Below are 23,412 nucleotides of genomic sequence, written 5' to 3' on the forward strand. Positions count from 1 at the left end.
GGGGCCAGCCAGAGGTGGTATTTGCCGGTTCTCCAAACTACTCAAAATTTCCACTACTGGTTCTCTAGAACCTGTCAGAACCTGCTGAATTTCACCCCTGGTATGACCATATAGCCTTATTCCACAAAACAATATCCATTTCAAATTCATAAGCTTCTTCAGGAATCTATCTTGTGAGACCAAGTGATAACTGATAATTATCAATACTTATATTGCTAAATTGAGAAGTCTGCCAAGAGAAACATACATATAACCCCAAGACAATATGTCCTTTAGTCAAGTCTAAGAGTATTATCAGTTAGAAACAGTCATTTAACAATTGTAGTAGTATTGCAGTAACATTTAATTATTTCAGCAACTTTATAGTACAAGAACCAGATTAGGATAATTATATCATACAGATATGATCAAATAGCCTCCATCTTGTTCAGCAATGAATGTTCATCATATGGTTTGTATCACCTGAAACTTTGCCCAGTTGTGCTTTTAACTGGTTTTGATAGGACTGATTTTCTGCAAGAACATTACTCAGAACACCATAAATATTGGCTGAACATTAAAAGTCAGTTTCAGTCATCAATTAATTCATAGCAATATATCAAGATCATTGAGAAAGAAATTGAGAGTATTGAAATAAAAGAATGATCTCTGGACCTGAATTCTAATATAGGACTGATTTTGGGGGGGCAGGAGACTCTCCCCACCCACTTTTAGTAATAGCAACAGCACTTAGAGTTATATACCACTTTTCAGTCCTCTCTAAGCAGTTTATAGTCAGCATATATTGCGTCCAACAATCTGGGTCCTCATCTTATGGACCTCAGAAGACAGGAAGGCTGATTCAACCTTTACCTCCATACTATCTTTAATTTTATTAGCTTTCATCATACACCAGAAGATAATGTTCTATTAAAATACAGGGGGGGGGAAATCTATTAAAATACAAGACATTGTAACCTTTTCCCCCCATGTCCATGAAAACAAAAGATGTGCTTTTTCTGCTTTAGACTTCACTGTGTGATGAAATCTTGTAAAATAATTGTTACAATATACCTTGAAATATTTTTTATTTCCCCCACCCCCACTCCCCCAAAAATTAATATACTAAAATCAACCCTTTACGAGCCTTCATTCAATCCAAAAGTAACCTTACCACAAAGCAATCAAGCATTTTTCTTCCATCTATTGTTCCTTTCCTTCATCCATTCTTATCCCATCTGCTGTTGAGGTGTCATCAACACTGGATCCATATGAATATTTCTTGAGTTTTACAGTTCACTTTAAGAAGCTGTACTTCATTTATTCTGGGATGTAAGGACATAATTATTTATATACACTATATATAATTTGGGTGCCTATCAAAAACTGTTTTGCTCCCAAATTTCTGTGTAGCTGTGCCTCTCAAAAACACTACAGTTTCTACAGGCTGTAATGAGATAGTTAAGTGATTCCAGTTTATGGGGTTTTTATGGAATACGGCTGTCTTAAACTCCAGGAATCTATGTTAGCAGCAACAAAGCTTAGCTATGAAAATATAATAAAAAGTTAAACATTCTTTGCAAATGCTTCTAATGAAAAGGCCATCAAAATGTTTATATTTATATGTGAAAAAGAAAAAGATGGACTGAAAAATATGAGTCTGTGCATTGATAAAGCCATTCTTCAGCTTCGGCAAAGTATCAATGTCTGGAATATGTTTCTGATTTTGTTGACGGAAATGTTTTCCGGACCATCTTGCTATTTTTCAATTGCTTTGGAATCTGGAAATTGTCTTGTCATTGAGGAACTGATTTAAAATCCTTCAAAACCTGTGGGAAGTTTTCTGTTGATCACTAAAGTTGAAATGTTAATGAAATAAATGATCTGCGTATGGCAAGAGTGACTTTGATATTTCTGACCTTCCTTCTGGCCTTCATGTGCAGGATTCTGGAATTGACATTGGGGATATCTCAGAGAGGAAGGCCTTGAGGAAAAAGCTGCAGTGCAAGACCTTCCGGTGGTATCTTGTCACTGTCTATCCCGAGATGAGAATGTACTCTGACACTGTCGCCTATGGGGTGGTAAGAGACATTTTATTTGCTTGATCAGTCCTAGGAAGGGAATAGGGACAAGCGGTTTCCTGCAGGTGGACTGAGCATGGCCCACAGAGAAAAGCTTTTAAGAACAAAATGTGTCTGTTTATAATAGCAATAGACTTATATACCACTCCATAGTGCTTTACAGCGTTCCCTGGGCATTTTGCAACGTCAGGATATTGCCCCCAACAATCTGGGATTTCATTTTACTCACCTTGAAAGGATGGAAGGCTGAGTCAACCTTGAGCCAGTCAAGATCGAACTTCAGGCAATGGGGAGAATTAACCTGCAATATTGCCTTCTAACCATTGCACCCCTCACAACTGTTGTGATTAATCAGCTCTGAATAATTGTGTTCATAATGACATAAGCATTGCCCTCATGGATCAAATCCCTAACTCCGTGATGGCGAACCTATGGCACGTGTGTCACAGGTGGCACGCAGAGCCATTTCTTAGGGCACGCGAGGCATTGCCCTGTCAGCTCCAGTGCGCATGAGCACTAGCCAGCTGACTTTTTGGGCATTTTTCACCCTCCGGAGGCTCCAGAGGGCAAAAAACAACCCAACACACAAACCAAAAGTTCAGGAACGGACTTCCAGTTTGCATGTTGGGTTGTGCTTTGCAATAGCCGTGGGGTCAGAGGGAGTTTGCTCAGGAGCAACGCCGGCGGGGTCGGAGGGAGGTGTAGCCCAAGCTCTCTGGGACGGGTAAGCAAGTATTGGAAGGCGAAGGGGAGATAGAAGAGAGAGAGCTGGGCAGGAGCCACAGGTGGGGTAAAGCAGCAGCCGAGGGGGCGAGGAGATCCCCACTTGTACGCAGGAGCGAGAGCGCCTTTAGGCTTGCCTTTAGGCTTGCAGCTTTCTCAGCGCCATTGCAAACCACGGAGGCCCCGATGCCCAGCACCTTCCATCCACAGCAGCTGCACCCCCATGTGTGTTTCGGGGTGGGGAAAATAAGGTAAGGAGGAAGAACAGAGGCTTCTCAGCTCGCTCCCACCTCCTGGATAGCAGAGGTTCCTGTGTTGGGATGCCCTGCCTTTTACTCCCTGAACTGGTGCTGGAGGGTGGGAATCTGATGTCTGTCTGGAGGCTGATGAGCCCAGGAGCAGTGCACCCATGAAGCCCAGCTGGACAGAGGGATACAGAGTCCGGGACTTGAGAGCAAGCCAAAATGCCTCTGTTCTTCCTCCTTATCTTATTCTTCCCCCCACCATCTCTCTCTCTCTCTCTCTCTCTCTCTCTCTCTCTCTCTCTCTCTCTCTCTCTCTCTCTCTCTCTCTCTCTCTCTCTCTCTCTCTCTCACACACACACACACACACACACACACACACACAATTTCCCAATTGCTTTGTCTCCCTCCAGCCCTTTAGGCAAAGAGGCGTGATTTAAAGAGACAGGCGAGCTGGGGGGGGGAGGGATGCAGCAATAGCCCCAGCATATATTCCTCCTTGCCCATCGTGGCTGCCAGGGCTTCTCCTTCATAATGGGTTCCAGGTGGAGGAGGAAACCCCATCTCCCCCATTGGGAGCTCTGCCAGAAAAGCCATCCGGGATGCGAGAGTGAGCACACACACTCCCTCCCTCTTTCTCTTTCTCAAGACCATGGAGGAAGATTTACTTCAGAATTAAAACGGCTAGTGGGAAGCCTCAGCCCAGCGCTGCTCCTTCCATGGACTTGAGGGGAAAGAAAGCCCCCTTTTCCCCCTTCTCAAATTGCAGTATACCTGGAGAGAGAGAGAGAGTGGGAGGGAGGGAGGGAGGGAGGGAGAGCACATGCCACCTCCAATTAGTTCTCCAAGCTCAGTTTCTTGCTGCCGTGGCCAGCACTTCATGCCTGGCTGATACGTGGGTAATGTTTGAGAGAAGAAACATATACAGTCCAAGGGAGCCAGAGAGAGAAAGTGCCTGCTCGCCCGCCCACCTGCCAGGCCGCGGCTACGATTAGGGTTCAGGGGCGGATTGGTCTCTCTGGATAGATGGCATGCTCAGTGACTTGTTGAGAGGCACCACTCTCCCGTGTGCATGCTCTCTCTCTCTCACCACACACGCTGCGATTTGAGAAGGGGGAAAAAGAAGGCTTTCTTTCCCCTCAAGTCAACGGAGGGAGATTTCCTCCTTCACAATGAAAACAGCCGGTGGAGCTCCTCATCCCAGTGCTGCTCCCATGTCAAACAGGGAAACACACACACACACTGCCGGGATGATCTATCTCTCATTCGCCCCACCCTGGAGAACTTGTTTCCCCACCATACACCCTTTCTGCACTGGTGGAAGGCGCTGGGTATCGGGGGCATTGCACCTGCAACTGCCCACCGGCTACCAGGGAGACCGCCGGCGCTACCAGGTGCCTCCCAGTGCAGGAGAGCCATGGTTGGCTGGGCAGGAGGGTCATGAGGCTTCTGGCCAGGACCACATGAGCACGGCTGCTCCACCAAGAGTAGCGGATGCCTCCGTTGCCTCTTAAGGCGGCAGGGAGCAGCAGGTCCTGCGAGTGTGAATGGAAAGTGCTGGAAGTCTCTGGAGGGTCTCCAGGGGAGCGGGGGGGATGTTTTTACCCTCCCCAGGCTCCTAGAAATCCTCTGGAGCCTGGAAAGGGTGAAAAAACAAGACCATCATACATCAAAAGTAGGGGGAGGGAGGGGGGGTCACACACGCATGTGCGGGGGTGGTAGTTGCATGCACATGGGGGTCTGCACGCATAGGGTTATGGGTGTGGCATGCACGCCCATGACCCCCCTGCCCTCCCCCCACTTTTGGCACACGATGCCAAAAAGGTTCGCCATCACTGTTCTAACTCATCTATTCCGGCAGTCTTGCCTGACAGTGCCCAACCAACTGTATAAGGAAGCTCACTAGTCATTCAGTAGATAACCTTCAGAGACAGTCACACTGCTATCAAGCCACACTGATCCCCATGACTTCCATAAGTTGGTCTATCTCTTTTTTGAAGCCAGTTGTGTCAGTTGTCAGCACCAAATCTCATGGCAGCAAATTCCAAAGCTTGTATAAGAAATGTTTTAGCCTTTAAAAGAGGGTTTTATGTCAAAAAAGATTTTTGTTCTGTTATATACAAAACAGTAGTATTTTGCAGTACTGTGAAATAAGTTGGATATTTAAAAAATTGAATCCAAGGTACAGAGAAGATACATTGAACACAATTTACCATGTATCATTTTTCTTTTTAAATGCATATTGATGAACTGAAGTTTGGCCAAAACTGAACAAATCACCATTTACTACCTTTACTGAGCAAGTCAACTCTTGGAACCCTAATGAATTTTGAAATTCTTTTTCTAATTGAAATTCTTTCATCATTAATTGAAATTCTTATTTTTTTAATTCAAAGTTGGCTGTAAGGTCTTGAAGACCTGGTTGTTTTCCCAGAGATGGATGGACGGATGCGATTTATCTGTGTTTTTGTATAGAGCAGGGGTGTCCAAACTTGGGAACTTTAAGACTTGTGGACTTCAAATCCCAGAATTCCCCAGCCAGCCATGCTGGCTGGGGAATTCTGGGAGTTGAAGTCCACAAGTCTTAAAGTTCCCAAGTTTGGACACCCCTGGTATAGAGGGACCACAATCCATCTTCCTTTACTTTCATGGTTTATTATACTATAAATTGTCCAGAGCCAAGTGCAGAGGTGGGTTCCTACCAGTTTGCACCGGTTCAGCCGAACCGATAGTGGTTTGCCGGTCTGAGTCACCAGAACTGGCAGCAAGCTAGGCCTGCCACACCTCCATATCAGTTCCCTGGTCAGCGTGGCATGGTTTTCCCCCCATTTTTTAATGTTCTGCAGATGCACAGACCTATTTATGGGCAACTGCGCATCGGGCAAAATTGTGTCTGCGCCAAACCGGCAGCATTGCCGGCAGCAATCCATTAATTAAAAGGTATAGATTAAGCTGACGTTTCACACTACGCATCCCTACTTAATTTTAATATATTAGCTTTTTCACTCAATGACAGTTAAACATTTATTACAAAAATATAGTTGCAACAGGTATAGTACTGTGTCCTGTTTTAACAAGTAATTTATATTCTTTTTTTTCCTGAGTACTTACCCCTCCTCTCTATATTTTCTAGCTACAGAATTCCCTAAAAAGTGATCTGTGCCTCGATCAGGGACCAGATACAGAAAATATTCCAATCATGTACATCTGCCATGGAATGACACCACAGGTTAGTACGATTAATCTTGCATTTTATTCTCACCCATATGTGGAAAGAACCGAATTGCAACTAGCAATTCTTTTTTCTACTGCAATACTTTCTAAGACTATTAATAATAAATGGAAATAATATTTGTTCCTAATGTTAAGTATTATGAATCTCTTAATTAGTGCCTTGTCAAAAAGTCACATTGGAAAATTAAGAAAGCAGAGAATTGTTGGCAGAGACTTTTACTATTCTTCCTAGAAAAAAAGTGTGAATGCAACATTAATTATTTCAGGGACAATTATTTTCTCTATATTTCTATGTCTCATATATTAATGCCATTTAAAACATACATGTGAACACACACAGTGTGTGAGTTTATAATAAAAGAGTAGATCATTACAGTGCTTTTGGCTTTTCAAAAAACAATCAGACATGGAAATCCTGCGGTTTCATTTTGGCCTTTGTTATAGAAGCATTATATAGCATCATAGTAATCATTTCAAATGTTGCTATGCAAGTTTTATTTTAGAGCTATCTATTGTGATTTTCTAGAAGAGTCTGTTTTCTAGGTAATACAAGATGAAGTAGGAATAAAGAGATCCAAAGACGATTAGAAACTAGAGAGCTGCACTTGTACTAAATAATATAATTTTTTGCTTCCCGGTTTAGTTCCTTTTGAGATGAGACACAAAAACGGCCACCCAAAGGAGATCATTTTCTGTGTGTAATCTGTTGAGTTGATTGAAATCTTAAAAATCCTACATGAAATTCCTAGTGGCTTACATTCCTATATTAAATATACATATGTCACTGGATGGCATCTATTAGTTGTCTTCAGAAGTTTTAATTGTAGAATGCAAATAGTAGTAGAAGTGAATTTGTATTGATTCGATGCTATCTAAAACTGTATTGTTAAATCAAATTATTGGAACTGTGTAATTCTGAATTGATAAATATTCATATTGTCCTTAAGATTTTTTTTCAAAGATCTTTATCACATTCTTTTTATTTTTGAGACTCTTATATGTTGCCCGTGCATTGCCAATAACGCGATCTACATATTTTATGAAGGGGATGCATAATATTTGACTAAAGAACCAATTTCTAACAGGAAAATATTTCTTTAAATTGAGAAATATTGGAATGTTGATTGTTTTTGCTCAGTTTTTGTTTCTATATAACTATGAAAAGATATTCTGCCTCGATTTTCACATGTAGAATTGGTTTTCCTGTATAAGATATATTTAATATTGATTGTACCAGTGAGGGTACACTAGAGTAAATTATGAATGATGAAGAGAAATTTTCAGAGTCTGCTTAGACAATGCAAGGGCTAAAGTTTTTTCTCTTCTCCTCAACCTTATTTTAATAGCTATCATTTGCCAAGGGGAAATTCTAACAAAATTCACTGTTCTTCAAGTAACCGAGTCCTTCTTCCATTAATCATAAGTTATTAAAAGTCTTTCTTCTTTACCTTCTGGAATTATTTTACAACATGTGTTGGTGTAACTTTTATCTGCTGCACTATTTTAAAAAGACTCTGTTGCAAATTCAGACTGAAAAAATGTGATTATATTATGGCACACATAAAAGGTTTTATTATTAGCACATATATTTTTGTATTTGATTGACCTGTTTTGTACTACAACAAATGAGTTCCTGCATAAATGTCCTGTAAGTGTTGTAACTTTTTCCAGAAACTCAGGACTAGCACTATACTTTCATTAATTAGACTTGATGTAGATTAATGTTGATTGTACAAAACAATTTATGATCTGAATTAGATGAGTTTCTCCAAAATTGACTTTGATGTATTTTGGCATTTGCAAGGAACTCCTAATTTTCTGTCTTTATTAGCCTATAATTCTGTTTATCTAATTTCCTTTGGGAGATAATATCAACAGATATTATGGAGATATGTAGGAAAAGTATTAATTTCCAACTATGTTTTCCAGATGAGTAGTTAGACATGGATCACGTGCAACCTTCCAGATGTTATTGATCTACATCTCACATAATCTGTTATCATTTAGTTCCAGCTTCTGAAAACCTGGCTGTTGCCCACCCATGTTCTAGAGGTTATACATTTGGCAAATATGTTTCTGAACCAGAATATATGTGGACATACATATCATGGCTTATGTCATGAAGATGTGATAAAACTTCTGCCATTGTTCTTTTTACAACTGGCTATATCTATAAATAGCTTCTTTTATACAGACTTTTGCCCAGAGGCCATAGTTAGAGATGGTGTCAACTATCTAACATTGCTGCCTTCATCTTCCAGAATTAGAAGATGGACCAAGCAATTATTGTTGAAGCTGGAAGGCAATTTAATATCCACCAGGCAGATATTGTATGTATCATGCTTGCAGCATTTGTTTCAATATTTTTCTATTGCTTTTTATTTTAAAAAAATTAAAGTGTTTTACATAATTAATATATTTTTTAAAAATGAAACAGAAAAAAGTTATAAACCAGTATATATCCTACAATGAACACAGTAAAGAAGCATTAAAAATAAAAATAAATTAAGAAGACTTATAGGAGCTGATAAGAAACTATAAGAATAGATAAAGAAGATGAAGAAATAAGGAGATATTAAAAGAAAATTTGGCCGACAAGTTAAGATGGCCTGTGCATTAGGGCATCTTAACAAATGGCCATAGCATAGTAGATGTTCAATCTGGAAATGGTGTTAGATGAAGCACACCTCAATATTTCAACAATGTGAATATACAATACAATAGTAGAGTTGGAAGGGACCTTGGAGGTCTTCTAGTCCAACCCCCTGCCTAGGCAGGAAACCCTATACCATTTCAGACAGATGGCTATCCAACATCTTCTTAAAGACTTCCAGTGTTGGGGCATTCACAACTTCTGGAGGCAAGCTGTTCCACTGATTAATTGTTCTCACTGTCAGGAAATTCCTCCTCTGTTCTAAGTTGCTTCTCTCCTTCATTAGTTTCCACCCATTGCTTCTTGTTCTACCCTCAGGTGCCTTGGAGAATAGTTTGACTCCCTCTTCTTTGTGGCAACCCCTGAGATATTGGAACACTGCTATCATGTCTCCCCTTGCCCTTCTTTCTCTTAAGTTAGATAGATAGATAGATAGATAGATAGATAGATAGATAGATAGATAGATAGATAGATAGATAGACAGACAGACAGACAGACAGACAGACAGACAGACAGACAGACAGACAGACAGACAGATCCAAGGCCAAGAATTTGAAAGAACATTGAAGAACATCGCATAATTGTTGTGTCTATACACTGTCAGCCAAATATTAAAGCATCTGATCCATTAACTGTCAAGTAGTAGCTGGAATGTTATTATGAATTTGGATATAATTCTGCAATTAACTTGGCTTTTATAGAAACAAGTGTCTGAAAAGAAAGACCATTAAATGTTGCTTCCCTGAATCATGTTCTTTTCAAAAGTAATTAGATCTGGTTTCATTAGAAAGTAAGATACTTTAATTCCATCATTATGTTTTCTCTTCTTTGCCTACCAAAGATGTTTTTTAAAGTATTTATAGAAATAACATTACAAGATCAAGTTAATGGAAGTTAATGGAATGAAAAGTTGCAATTTTTTTTCCTGTGGAAATGACCTGCAGTTAACGATCTGAACGTTTCTGCTATAAACTTTGGCACTGTTATCAATAGAACTGTCTTTATTTCCAATTAAGAATATGTTGCTCCCTTTGTGAAATACAATTGCGAATTCAAATATTAAAAAGTATGCATTGCTAGTGTTCTACCCCCATTACTTTCCAGTTCTATACAATCATATTTCCCAAAGTGTTTGCAACAGCACCACGATGTCTAACTAGTCTTTGACATGACCCTGAATCAAATTTGTTTTTGTGGATGATTCTGTTTTCCTTTCATTCCATCTAGTATTAAATACCATTGATTTAATGATAGGAAATCCCCTGCTCTCTATTCATGCAGAATAGGGGCCTGCATTTTCCCATCAAAGACAAGCTAGACTTTGGAATGGACCTCTCAGATATATTCTTTTCCTCTTTAGGTGGGGAAGGGGCTGCCCCCATTCCAAAAGAAAGAAAATCCTTACATGGAGCTACACAGCTACATGCTCCTAAGTGTGTTAAGGTCTGTGCTAATTAGAACAGTCAATCATGCAATAATTGGACTTAGGTTCTAAGACAGGCCAGCAAGTATTAGGAAGTGATTTAGCACATAGGTTGCTAGTGCCATTCTTTACTTAATTATCCTACCCTATACCCTTGCCTTTAGACAGAATCTTGCCAAACTAAAGCAAACTATTTGCATCATTAAAGAACCAGAACTTCTAGGGAAGAGCTAGCTTGACCATCTTCCTCCAATCACACTATTGAAATTTCACTGTATCTTATTCCTCTGGAATGCACTCCCTTGCTCCTGGGAATCTAGATTACATTCCATCACAAATCAAAGCATGAGGATTATGCCAAATCCTGCAGGTTTGGGGCAACTTTAAAAAGAAAAGGCTGTTTATTTTTTGAGTTTTTTGGAGGTGAGCAGAAACAATAGTAAGGCACCAAATTACTAAGATAAAGTAATTTTTTGTTTTATCATATGTCTGAATTATCACATTTTAAAGATCCTTTGAAACAAAAGCCACTGAGTAGTGCCAAATTTCATCTTTTTGTAATTCAGGTATGACACTGTTGTTTTAACAGAATGCTACTAAACAAAGTACTCTTGTTACTGAGAATTTCTTTGAAAAACAGCTCATCTGCATCAAATCAGCATTTGTTTTCTGAAAACATAAAATGAGCAGGTAATCAAATTAGTGGTGTTTTTGCAGTTGGCCATTTAAGCTTATAGTTTACTAATCAATTTAGATACCGATAATCTATCATTTGAAAGCAGGGGAGGGTGGACTCTAAAAGCTGTTTAAACACTTTGCAGGAGCCAGCAAGTTCTGGATATTTACATAAGCAGAGGAAGAGATTTTTCTCAGATAAATTGGTTCATTTAAAGAGATAGTAAGGAGATATATATTCTCTTTCAGGTCAGAGTCTGTCCTTGGCAACAGATGGAAAGGTTACCAGATTTCTACAAAACACTGGAATAAATTGTACATGAATGTGTTAATGAGAATTTTATTTTTATATTTTGATCTTTCAGCTTGCATGTCTCCTCTTTTACTCTCTGTAATTAAGCGTACACCTACAAAGACTCAGACATCAGGCCAAGTTCAGCTATAAATATCTATTCTGCCTGAAACTCAATCTCAGAAAAAAACAAAAAACAGCAGAAACCTTAAGGATTCAATTCTGCTAGACCGTTGCTTTGCTGGAGACAGAAAATAAGCAATTCATATGACATGCATACATACCAGTGGTGAGATTCATTTTTTTTTACTACTGGCTCTGTGGGTGTGGCTTGGTGGGCGTGGCAGGGAAAGGATACTGTAAAATCCCCATTCCCTCCCAATCAGCTGGGACTCGGGAGGCAGAGAATAGATGGGGGCGGGGCCAGTGAGAGATGGTATTTACTGGTTCTCCGAACTACTCAAAATTTCTACTACCGGTTTTCCAGAACTGGTCAGAACCTGCTGAATTCCATTTCTGATACATGCATGCATGCTTGCATACCAGGGACATGTGGTCAGGGGAGGCAAGGGAGGCAGAGCCTCACCGCTCTCATCATGAAAAGAAAAAAAAGGGAAAAGGCACATGTGGTCCGATTCCCTGCCTTCCTGAGTCAACATGAAGGGGACCGTGGAGCGCGCTCCGCCAGCTCGCGCTCCGCGGTCCCCTTCATGTTGACTCAGGAAGGCAGGGAAAGGGACCATGTGTGCAGGAGGCTGAGGCAGCCTCAGCCTCCTGCACACGTGGTCCCATTCCCCGCCTTCCTGATGACATCACCAGCCTCACCAGCCATAAACCTCACCTCACGTCACTGATACATACATACATACATCATACATACATACATGATTTGCCTATTGCAAACACAGGACATAGAATCATGTTCTATACATTAATAGGTCCCATGGATAAACTTGGCTACCTTCCCACATTTTCAGGTCAACAAACTTTGGGCCAAGTTATTTGGGGAAGCACCTATCTGTAATATTTTTTTACACAATTAGTATGTTTCAGCAGAATGGAAGCAATTGGAGTCTGGGTAATGCCATCTAACAGGGTCTTGGAAACATGCCTCTTCTATCATGGTGCTTCCGTTATATTCCCCCAAAGATCCATATGGTTCCCACCCTTACAATGTTCTGAAAGGCACTGAAAATTTCTCCCAGATTCTGGGAGAAAAGGTAGTTGGTAAGCCCTTGTAAGATGTCTGCATGGCTTTTTTCTGGACAGGCATCAAGTTCCTCTTTTTGATTGTTTTGGCTTGTTATTGCATAAGGGGTCCAGAGTTGGTTGGAGTCAGTCATTATTTAAATCTATGTAGATAAATACATAAAACTTTTTCCTTTGTCACTGGATCTAGGAAGTATCAGGTATGTCGCCTGTCTGTACCTAGTTGTGAGTGACTTGGAGGACATTCTATTTCTCTTGCTATTTCCATTTCCATATTAGTTGGAGTTTACAAATTCCCTCCCTCCTTACAATCTTTCTATCTCTCTTTCATCCTGCCTGGGAATCTCATAAGTGAGAGCTGGAGTTACCAGGTGTCTTGCAAAAATAAAAAGCATGTTCTCTTTTTTGCCCTCATGTCTTCCTTCCAATTCCATTTTATCGTTTGTATATATTCTTGAAAATGAAGATTGTTGGGAAAACGATGCAGTTGAAAAAAACAGACTTTCTAACGTTGGAAATAGCAATTTCATGTATATATGCAAGCCGAGTACATTTTTTTGCAGGTCTTTGCTCTAATTTTTGTTATGGATAACTAGAAATCAAAGTATGTTCTCTTTTCCCCCATTTGTCCTTCTTTCCAATTGTCCATGTCCTCTTTTGCTTATTCAGATGTCCAGCAACCCTTTATTTGGTTGAAATTGGAGAGATTTTATCTTCCAACCCACTCTTCTGCCTCCCTTTTTTTCTTGATACCAGACAATAGGAAGCTCTTATCTCCATGTAGAGATTTTTCAATTCAGAACTCTCTTTTTCAACTTGGAGAACATGTATTTTTCATTCTTGGTGATTTTAAAATTTTCTGTATTCCCTTCTCCAAACCAGTCTCCCTCTACCTTGGAATTAAAACTGCCAGCAGACTCTGAAGTCAGAATCTACAGTGTGTGAAATGGTTTATACCCCTGAGGGTATAGCAAATGGAACTGTCAAAAGAGGTTAGCAGTGTCAATATTTTCTGTTACTTCCCCATAATTTTTTCATATCTAGGTGACCCTTTTAGTGAATTAAATATTCCAGCCTGCCCCTTCTGCACTAGGAATCTAAATATACTATTTGTAAACTACTCGGTCTCCTTTAGGTGACAAGGGCAGTGGTGAAATGTGATGAATCAATAGATAAAAATATATTCCACCTTGAATTCTTCCTCTCCATCCCGCAAACAAGACAGGGGGGATGGCAAGGCAGAAGTGCACAAATGGCAATTTGGGATGGGAGAAGCTTCCAGAAGCAAGAACAAGTGAGGGAACACTAAATATCTTTTCAATATGGCCTGAAGCTTCAGGCAAACAAGTATAGATCTGCTCTGTGCAAGTACAGGAAACGGTCTAATGAATTTAGCATTCAATTTAAAAAAAAGTTGTAGGGAGGAAAGAAACTTTATAGAAAATCAGACATGCTTCTCAACATTAATTGGGGGGGGGGGCTCATGGCACAATAGAAAAATTTAAGGTAAAGAAATAATAGTAAAATTCATTCAAATCAAAGCTTGAATGACGCTTTGAGGTAATCTTGAGCAGGCGTTAACCAGCTTTACAATTTCTTTGAGAAAATATAGCCTATAAGCCAGGAGAAAGCTGGGAAGCATTTGGCCACAGGTTTGGTTGCTAGCTATGATTGGCTTGAATTAATAAACTGGGTTATTACAAGCAATTTTGACTACAGTAAAAAAAAATGAGGGCAATGGTTTTGGTGGTGGTTCCATTCAGAATGGAAGAATTGCCACAAGGAGCATTTGTCCTCTCACCATCTGACAATGGATGATGGGCAGCAGACAGATGGTGCTTTATATCCAAGAGCAGAAAAACAGCTTTCAAAAAAAACATGCTCCAAGTCTTGGCCTTTTATCAGAAAGGAGATGGTTGGTGAAGCCAGATTTCCACATAAACTAGTTGAGCGATCCGAAGTACAGAAGAAAGAAATGAGCTCTCTTACAAAAGTGGTTAGGGATCACCAGAATGACATTTAGACTGTTGATCCATAGCAGATTTATACTAAATGCCATGGCTTCCCCTATGGAGAGGGCATGAAAAAATGTAGTGGACATGTTGGCGAGTGGCATTGACAATGACAAGCACAGGCTTTTGATCAGCGGTGGTATACACTTCTTTTCCCTACCGGTTTGCAAATGTGAGCGCACCAGTGACGTGCAGTCAGGTGAGGCAAGTGAGGCACAGCCTAACCTCTCATCATCAGGGCAGTGAGTCATTCGATGGGAAACTTGCCTTTTGGGAGGAATGACCCAGCTTGGCTCCCGCTTTCGATCTGCCGCCCAACGACCGAACGGAGAAGTGAAGAGGCAGGAGAGACAAAGCAGGAGCCAAGCCGAGTTATTCCTTCCAAGAGGCAAGTTTTCTATCGAATGACTCGTTGCCCTAGACTCAAGGCTCCAGTCCAGCCTGCGGTGCTTGCAGCCCCCGCCAGCTCCTCCAGGGACTCCCAAACTCGGCACCCGAGACCGCCGCGAGAGAGGCCGGCCAGATTGCCCGGGCGGCGGCCGAGGTTCCCTTTGTTCTTTTGGGTGTGGGAAGTGGGGGGAGGAGAGGCTTCCTCTTCTCCGTCCACTCCCCATCTGCGCTGCCCTCGCCCGACAAGTGCGCCCCTGATTCCGCGCAGCTCTGGCAGGCGGTGCAGTGGCCGAATCCCAGGGCGGAGGGAGGCAGGTCGCAACTGAGCATGCCTGACTGTGGAATTCTGGGAGTTGAAGTCCACAAGTCTAAAAAAATTGCTGCCTCACCAGCAAAAAACCTCACCGCACGTCACTGGAGCGCACGTGATTTCCGCTACCGGTTTGGGCAATCTGGTCCGAACTGGTAGAATACCACCTCTACTTTAGATCCATTAGATAAACTGCAAACAAGATAGAAGTTTTACATATACAGTATAGGGAAATTCAATTAGAGTGGGTGGTTTAAATAATAATCATACATAAGTAATAAGATCTGCCAGCAGTAGAATATAGAAAGCAAGCCCTCTCTATTTATCAGTCCCTTAAATCTTAAGCCTACTCCTCCCAACATTTTGACCCAGATTGTTGTGGGCAATATGCTGACACTATAAAGTGCTTAAAGAAGGCTGTAAAGGACTGTGAAGCGGTATATAAATCTAAGTGCTATTACTTTAAAATTCCAATGTCTGCCATTTCTTGTTTTCAACTATTCAAGTGTCCTACAATTTCAGGCGACAGCCGAAAAGGAGGGGCGGGGGAAACCAAAGAAAAAAGAAAATGACAGCTTGGTTTTTAAGGGAAAATATGGGAACATCATTCTAAAGATTTGAGAGCAAAGCTAATCACTTTTTCTGTTCCACTTTGATGAGAAAGATATAAAAATGACATCATTCCAGATCTTAGGAAATCTGTTCCATGCTTGTTAATTCCAAAATCATTTTAAGGATATATTGACTTTTTTTTTCTTTTTCATTTTGTATCTCCAGGAGCAATGAAAAAGAATATGAGTGTGAAACCTAGTTTATAATCATACATAATAGCAGAGAAGCTGAAGAATGCTCTAAGACAGACACATTGATTTACAGCTTCAGAAGCATTGTTTTTTATGTAGTTTGTAAATTATACATTAGGGCAGCAGATTCCAATTTGTTTACTTTGGAACATTGTGCTCTTTCATACATTTTAATAGATCCTATGAATCATAACATCTAAAACACATATGGAAGAAGTTTGGTTGTCTAAAACAGGATATTACTTTCTATTGTGCTGGTAATTGCTAAAGGTTAGAGTAGTTTATGGCGGTGATTAGAGAAGCATTATGAGCTTTGTCTCAAATTAGTATGCAGCAATGAACATTTGGGCATTTCAATTCTCAGTCATTCACAAACTGGTACATGATATAAGTTAAAGGCACTTTAAAAATTCTGAGCTTCAATTATATATGATGTGAGCGGGGTTTAAATGCACTGATTATTCACTTATTTTATGAACGTTTTAAACCCAGTAATGCCTCCCCCTCCCTCTTTTTTAAACTTTTATTATCACATGTAGGGTTTTCAGACATGAGTCACACAAGACAATCATTTTATACATACTGTCCCTTATGCATAGCCCTTGAAAGCCAACAATCCATTTTTGGAGGATTGTCATGTTTTAACCATAAGTGGGCAAAATGAGTCAGTTCACAATGATGTTTCACAAAAAAAAACCCATTAGTATTCTAATTCAGAGGCTGTTGCATTACACAAAGGCATTTCTGAAGCAAATATCATTGTGCCTAATAATAGAACTCTAATAAGATACTAAAATGCTATAATATGTAAAAGATACTTGGATTTATGATGGGTGAGTTGGTGATTGTTTGGCTCTGTGATGTTTATAGTGATGAGGGTGATCACATTCTTTTTCAAATGGATCATATGCTTTACTCTAGCAAACGATCAATAGTCACAAATCATAGGTTTGGAATCATCTAGACTTTACAGTATCCTTCCCCTGGAATGGGAAGGGAATTGAGATTTTAGAGTATCCTTCCGCTGGAGTGGGAAGAGAATTGAGATTTTAGAATATCCTTCCCCTAGAGTGAGAAGGGAATTGAGATTTTAGAGTATCCTTCCCCTGGAGCGGGAAGGGAATGGAGATTTTAGAGTATCCTTCCCATGGAGTGGGGAGGGAATGGAGACTTTACAGTATCCTTCCCCTTGGAGTGGGGAGGGAATGGAGACTTTACAGTATCCTTCCCCTTGGAGTGGGAAGGGAATTGAGATTTTAGAGTATGCTTCCCCTGAAGTGGAAAAGAATTGAGATTTTAGAATATCCTTCTCCTGGACTGGGGAGGAATGGAGATTTTACAGTATCCTTCCCATGGAGTAGGGAAGGAATGGAGATTTTACAGTATCCTTCCCCTGGAGTGGGGAGGGAATAGAGACTTTACAGTATCCTTCCCCTGCCACACTCACCAAGCCATGCCACCAAGTCACACCCACAGAACTGTTAGTAAAAAAAATTGAATCACAGTACTGGTAAATACCATTAGTGCCAACTTGCTGGTCTCTTCTTTCATGCAATGGTTTGAAGTGCCACTTTCTGGATCCCAGGTAGCTCCATGAGCACCAATGTGTCTTCTTATAGTAAATATCCTAGACAGCTGGATGGATGATCATGAGCAACTTTATCGGTTTGCCTTCTGATAGATTAGCATTTTGTGATCAGCCATTTCTTCTATTGCAAACCATTTTATGAATGATCAAGCTGCTCCTCTCTGTGCAACCACCACCACCCCCTTCCCCCCCCCCCCTGAACCACAGTTTTCTCTCAAAATTCCAAATGTATTCACTGTCCTAAAAGGAAAGGGACTTTAATTATAAATAACTGCAAAAGCAGCACTGGATTATTTCTCTTGCAGTGTGTGGTATAGATAAATATGTGCTGTACATAGTGTGATGTAGCATGCAACCAGCCTGTGACAATACAAATGTTCTTCTCTATGCTTATCAAGACAGCAGTATGATGCAGCCCTTAACCAAATGCAACTCCAAATATTCTCTCATATTTATATAATGAAATATTATACTAATATTTATATTCTGCAGGGAAAACTTGTGCAACTCTGGGTATGTTACAATCATAGGTTGAAAGAAGAAAAAGAAAGCTATTCTTGCCTTTTGAAATTTAAAATTAACAAAGGAAAACAATTATCTAAATAGAATGCAAAAGCCACTTCTTCATGTTTATGCTTGCTCTGGCTTATAACATTTTAATAAAGCATTTATAAAAATACTATAGAAACTAGGATAAGGATTCATGCATCAGGGTTTTTTATTTAACTACAAGAAAGCTGTCAATACCTGACTGGAGAAAAGATAACTATATCATGTTGACAGCTGCAACATAAGACTAAAGAAAACAAGTGCAAGCAAAAATAGCAAGTGAAGGACTGCTGCCTGGGTTGCAGTCCTGGGCTGCAAATTATGCATGCAATTGCAGTATTGTAAATTGTAATGCCATTTAATTGATTTTAGGATCAATTTTCTCTGACGCCATTTTAAAATCGGAAATAATTTTCTGACAAAAATCAGACAAATGAAAGGGGAGGAGGAAAGGGGAAAGGGGAAGAAGAAGAGGAGGAGGAGGAGGAGGAGGAGGAGGAGGAGGAGGAGGAGGAGGAGGAGGAGGAGGAGGAGGAGGAGGAGGAAGCTAATTTGGTGGCTTCTTTTCATTGCTCGAAATGGGATAGAGGAGTATTGCTTCCCAAACACTTTTAAAGGTATGCTTCACATAAACGTCATTGAATGAATCACACCCATTCCAAGTTTGCTACACTTCAATTTTTATCCAGTTCAAGTCATTTCACACATTACAGGTAGTCTTGGGGTGCTGAACGAGTGATAAGTTACAACTGATCCTTCATGTTCTGGCCAAATCAGCACCTTCACAGTGATATGATCATGTTCTGAATCCTTGGCAACCAATTTGTATTAATACTGTATGTAGTAATAGTAAGAATACTGATAGGTTTTCATAGTTCCTGCCACTTTACTTTCCCTTTAGAGCAGAAGCAGCATAACATCAATCACTCTTTTGTGGCACTGCTAAATACGTGGGAGGGACAATACATAGAATCTGAAAAGTAAGACTTATCAGCCTAGCAGCTTGACAGCTAGTATATATTGTTGTGCTTAAGATGCTGGACTCAGACTAGGGATATCCAGGTTCCCATCCCCATTTCACCCATGAAGTTCATGGCTGACTTGGAACAAGTTACTGTTTCTTAGTGCAACATATCCCACAGTGTGATTGTAGTTGGATAAGCCATCATGAACATCCTGAAGAAATATAGCTTTATTGGTGAAATACATAAATACTATAAAAACATGTTACAAATAGAAATAAGCATTTCTTCCATTCACTTATTAAATCAAATCAACATTTATTGATTTGATTGATTTATTACAGCTGTACTCCAGCATATTATTAAATTACTTATGTTTTTTCTCTCCTTAGACATTTTTGTGGGACTCTAAGATGAACATGGCACTTCTGAGACCACTGTGTTTTACACATATGCTGAGCCAATTTCCCATCCACAAAGTTATTCTGAAATGCATACAATGTGCATTTTAATTGCAGATAAACATTTCTGCAAAAAGAAATAGGCAAAACTACAGTTTCTAGGCACAATAATCCCACATTAACACAGACTTGATTTTTACAAATTCACATTTGCGCAATGTCAGAGTTTTGGCAGTGTGACTATTATTATGATATATACCCAGGATCAATACACAGCACACAGAGTTTTAGACAATTAACAGTGGTTTATATACGAATATACTGTATACAGGCAAACACATGCAGGAGATAAATTCCCTTACCATTCACTACAGTCACAAGGAGAGAACTGAATACACGATGAGAGAGAGAGAAAAACGCCCTCTAATACCCACCTATATATAGACTTGTGTGGACCACCCATCAGAGTCTTAAAAGGGTTATACTATAGCTGCAGTTAATCAGCCTCATTGCATCAACCACATTACATTACATCAGTTTACAGATTACAGTTTACAACCTTTCATCAACTGGCAGCTATTAAATCCTCAGTACTTGACACGCAATACTGTTTAAGAAGTTTTGTTCTACATTTGCTCTAAGCCAAGAAAAGTGGGAGTGATTCAAAAAAGAGTGATTAAATACTAAAAAAATAAAGTTCTTTGGAAATAGTGGCTTTTGTTTTGCTGTTGCTGTTGTGTATTGCAGCCATGATGAAGCTATGCTTGCAAGGATCAGCTAGGGTGGAAGATTAGTAATACAAAGTCAAACCCCTTTTTTGACTTTACACCAATTGATATAAGACTTTGTTTGTTTGTTTGTTTGTTTGTGTGCATTTTGAACAGGATGTTGTATGCAAAGCTATACCAGCATGAAGAAAACTGCAAACTCTATGATTGTGCCTGCTTTCCTTAGATTTTAGCCTCTTGCCACTCTATGCAGATTTGTATCTTACACATTTTGTATTCAGCAGCATTCTGCACATTGCAAACTTTGTTTATAGGATGAAGAGGAATATGGGTGAAATATGGCTGAAAAGTAGTGGAATCATGTAATTTAATTAGATCTTGATTTTATACTATGTTTTTCTGTGTATACATCTTTGTAATTTTATCCACAGTTCCACTTGATCATCTTGTTTATTTTCCACATATATTTAAACTTTCACATACATAAACATACCATTTGTTATATAAACTGACACAAAATACGAAATCCATATGTAGTGTGCAATTAATGTACATAAATACACATTCAAAAGGACCAAACAAATTAGGACAATTTATGATGAAGGTTCACAGAGACAAACATTTTTTGTTTTGTTCTTTTTTGTTTCCTTAACTCTATCCAGTTGTCTTTCATTCTTCAAAAAAAGTGTATCATGTTGATGCCATTACTTCATCCTTGCGCTGACTTGCTGCTGTTTCACATTCTATATTCTTGCACTGCTGAGCTTTTGAAAATGTAGAGGTAGGTGTGCACTTACATATCAGAGCAGGTTAAGTTATTCATCTTGACACTTAAATGTACAAGTAGTCCTTATTTACAGGTAGTTATATAAGTGTGTGTGTGTGTGTGTGTGTGAGTGAGTGAGTGAGTGAGTGAGTGAGAGAGAGAGAGAGAGAGAGATAGGACCTATCACTTTGTTGTTTGTATGTACACTGAGAGTTTATGCACCAGAGACAAATTCCTTGTGTGTTCAATCACATTTGGCCAATAAAGAATTCTATTCTAAAAAAATTTATTCTATTTAATAACCACAGTTAAAACTAGCAACTCAATCAACTCAATTGTTAAGAAAATTGGTTGCTAAGTGAAACTACAACTGTGTTTACGATCTTACTTCAACTTTCCTTTGCTTGTAGAGATCATAGCAATATCAATATCACATAAACCTATATACCGTTTCACAGTGCTTTATAACCCACTCTAAGCAGAGTCAGCATATTGCCCCCAACAATCAGGGTCCTCAGTTTACCAACCTCGGAAGGATGGAAGGCTGAGCCAACCTTGAATCGGTGAGACTCGAACTGCTGAACTGCAGGTTAGCAGTCAGCAGAAGTAGCCTGTAGTACTGCATTCTAAACACTGTGGCAACTCAGCTCATAAATGCGGGGGTGGGTTGCAAAGTTATTATTTCATCACCATTGTAACTGCAAATGATCACTAAACAATACAATCACTAAATGAGGACTGCCTGTACATTTAAAAGTGTGAGGATGAATAATTTAACCTACTCTCAAGTCAGGCAACTGGAAAGGCAGAATTCCTATGTAAATTTCATCATAATATACAGTATGATATATATATATATCATACATATATATTCCCATTTTGAAAATTGTGGTGTGTCACTTAGTTTAATACAGTTTATTCAATAAAACATGTTTGTACAATATGTGTGTGTGTGTGTGTGTGTGTATGTGTATGTATGTGTATATATATATATATATATATATATATATATATATATATATATATATATATATATATATATATACACATACATACATACATACATACACACACACACACACACACATACACATACATACATATTGTACAAACATGTTTTATTGAATAAACTGTATTAAACTAAGTGACACACCACAATTTTCAAAATGGGTTCATAAAACACATATATTCCAAACCAAGCCAAACACATTTTGATAAAGTGTTGTATATTGTGTGAGCCCAGCTATAATCAGTGCACTTTCTTTGTCAAAAATAGTCCCAGATCCTATTTTCTAGGAGATGACCTAGAGAAATACACTTATGTGTATGAGAAAGGAGCTAGAAATGGGTACAGATGGGTACAGATCAATGTACATTTTGTCATTAGGGTTTTTGAAGAGAAATGATTAGCTAGCGTGCAAGTTCTTTCTGAACTCATTGTGAAATACATAGCATGAATATGCTTAAGAGCACAATATAAATGCCTGGTTCACAGAGAACATTCAATTGTAAGGCAACTTGGTTTTAGATTATTACAATGCATGAATACACTCGCGCCACCTTTTCTGTTTCGAGAAGCTTTTGAACTTTATGTTAAACCAAATAAAGAAAAATATATTATGTGTTTTTGTAACATGCAAATGAGGGCAAAAGAATTAGTTGGTGAGTTATCTATTGTTGTCAATGACTAGGTCATATAGTACATATTTAGTATCCTCTTTGCCAGACCCAGTACTATGGAAAGCAATCCCCAGATATTTGAAATGTTGACTTCATTAATACATTTTTAAAGATTTTTTTTCAAATATCAAGATTTTTCCCCCCTGCTTATTGTTTTCCATTTTGGATAAAATGTTCCTTTGCTAGGACTCACAGTGTTCACCTCAGGCTCATTTCTGTCCCTGAACAGATTGTTACATATCCACATTGTAGTAAACCTGCTAGGTGTTTGTTCTCAAACTTAAGTGAATAGATATCCTAAGTAAATTGTTCAACTAAAGAGGGAATATTTATTTATTATTTATTTTTATCCCACCTTCATTAAAGGAGTTAAAGAGGAATAAGACTGAAATTCACTTTGATTTTCCATTTTTCAGTGTCAGTTGAGAACTAACACTGATAATGCCAGTTGATGCTTTATCTTGCGCTGAAGAGGTATTATGATAGAGATTTTTTTTATTAGGGATACCAGACAAAAATCAATAATCATGTCTCTCAATTTGTCCCAGAGTTTAGGGTTGGAATTAAATCAAAGGAGGTTTTAAATACGATAAATATCATAGAGAACATCCCTGTGGAAATACGGGTATATTTCACAACTGAATGTTAGAAAATTATATATCTATAGTTATTTAGACTGCTATTTCTATGCCACCTCAATCAAATCTTATTT

The 23,412-nt window shown here is 39.1% G+C and overlaps 1 protein-coding gene across 2 annotated transcripts in view; it reads left to right on the plus strand.

Moving 5' to 3' along the window:
- The window catches only part of GALNT18 (polypeptide N-acetylgalactosaminyltransferase 18), a 351,837-nt gene that overhangs the window by 299,868 nt on the left and 28,557 nt on the right, over nucleotides 1-23,412 (plus strand). For both annotated transcript variants that reach the window (XM_081945638.1, XM_081945639.1), the window contains exons 8-9: nucleotides 1,923-2,060; nucleotides 6,159-6,254. In XM_081945638.1, coding sequence (XP_081801764.1) covers nucleotides 1,923-2,060; nucleotides 6,159-6,254 — 234 coding nt within the window. The remainder of the gene's footprint in view (nucleotides 1-1,922; nucleotides 2,061-6,158; nucleotides 6,255-23,412) is intronic.

This window comes from Natrix helvetica, assembly GCF_964273705.1.
Source record: "Natrix helvetica genome assembly, chromosome: 1".
Taxonomy (NCBI): Eukaryota; Metazoa; Chordata; class Lepidosauria; order Squamata; family Natricidae; genus Natrix; species Natrix helvetica.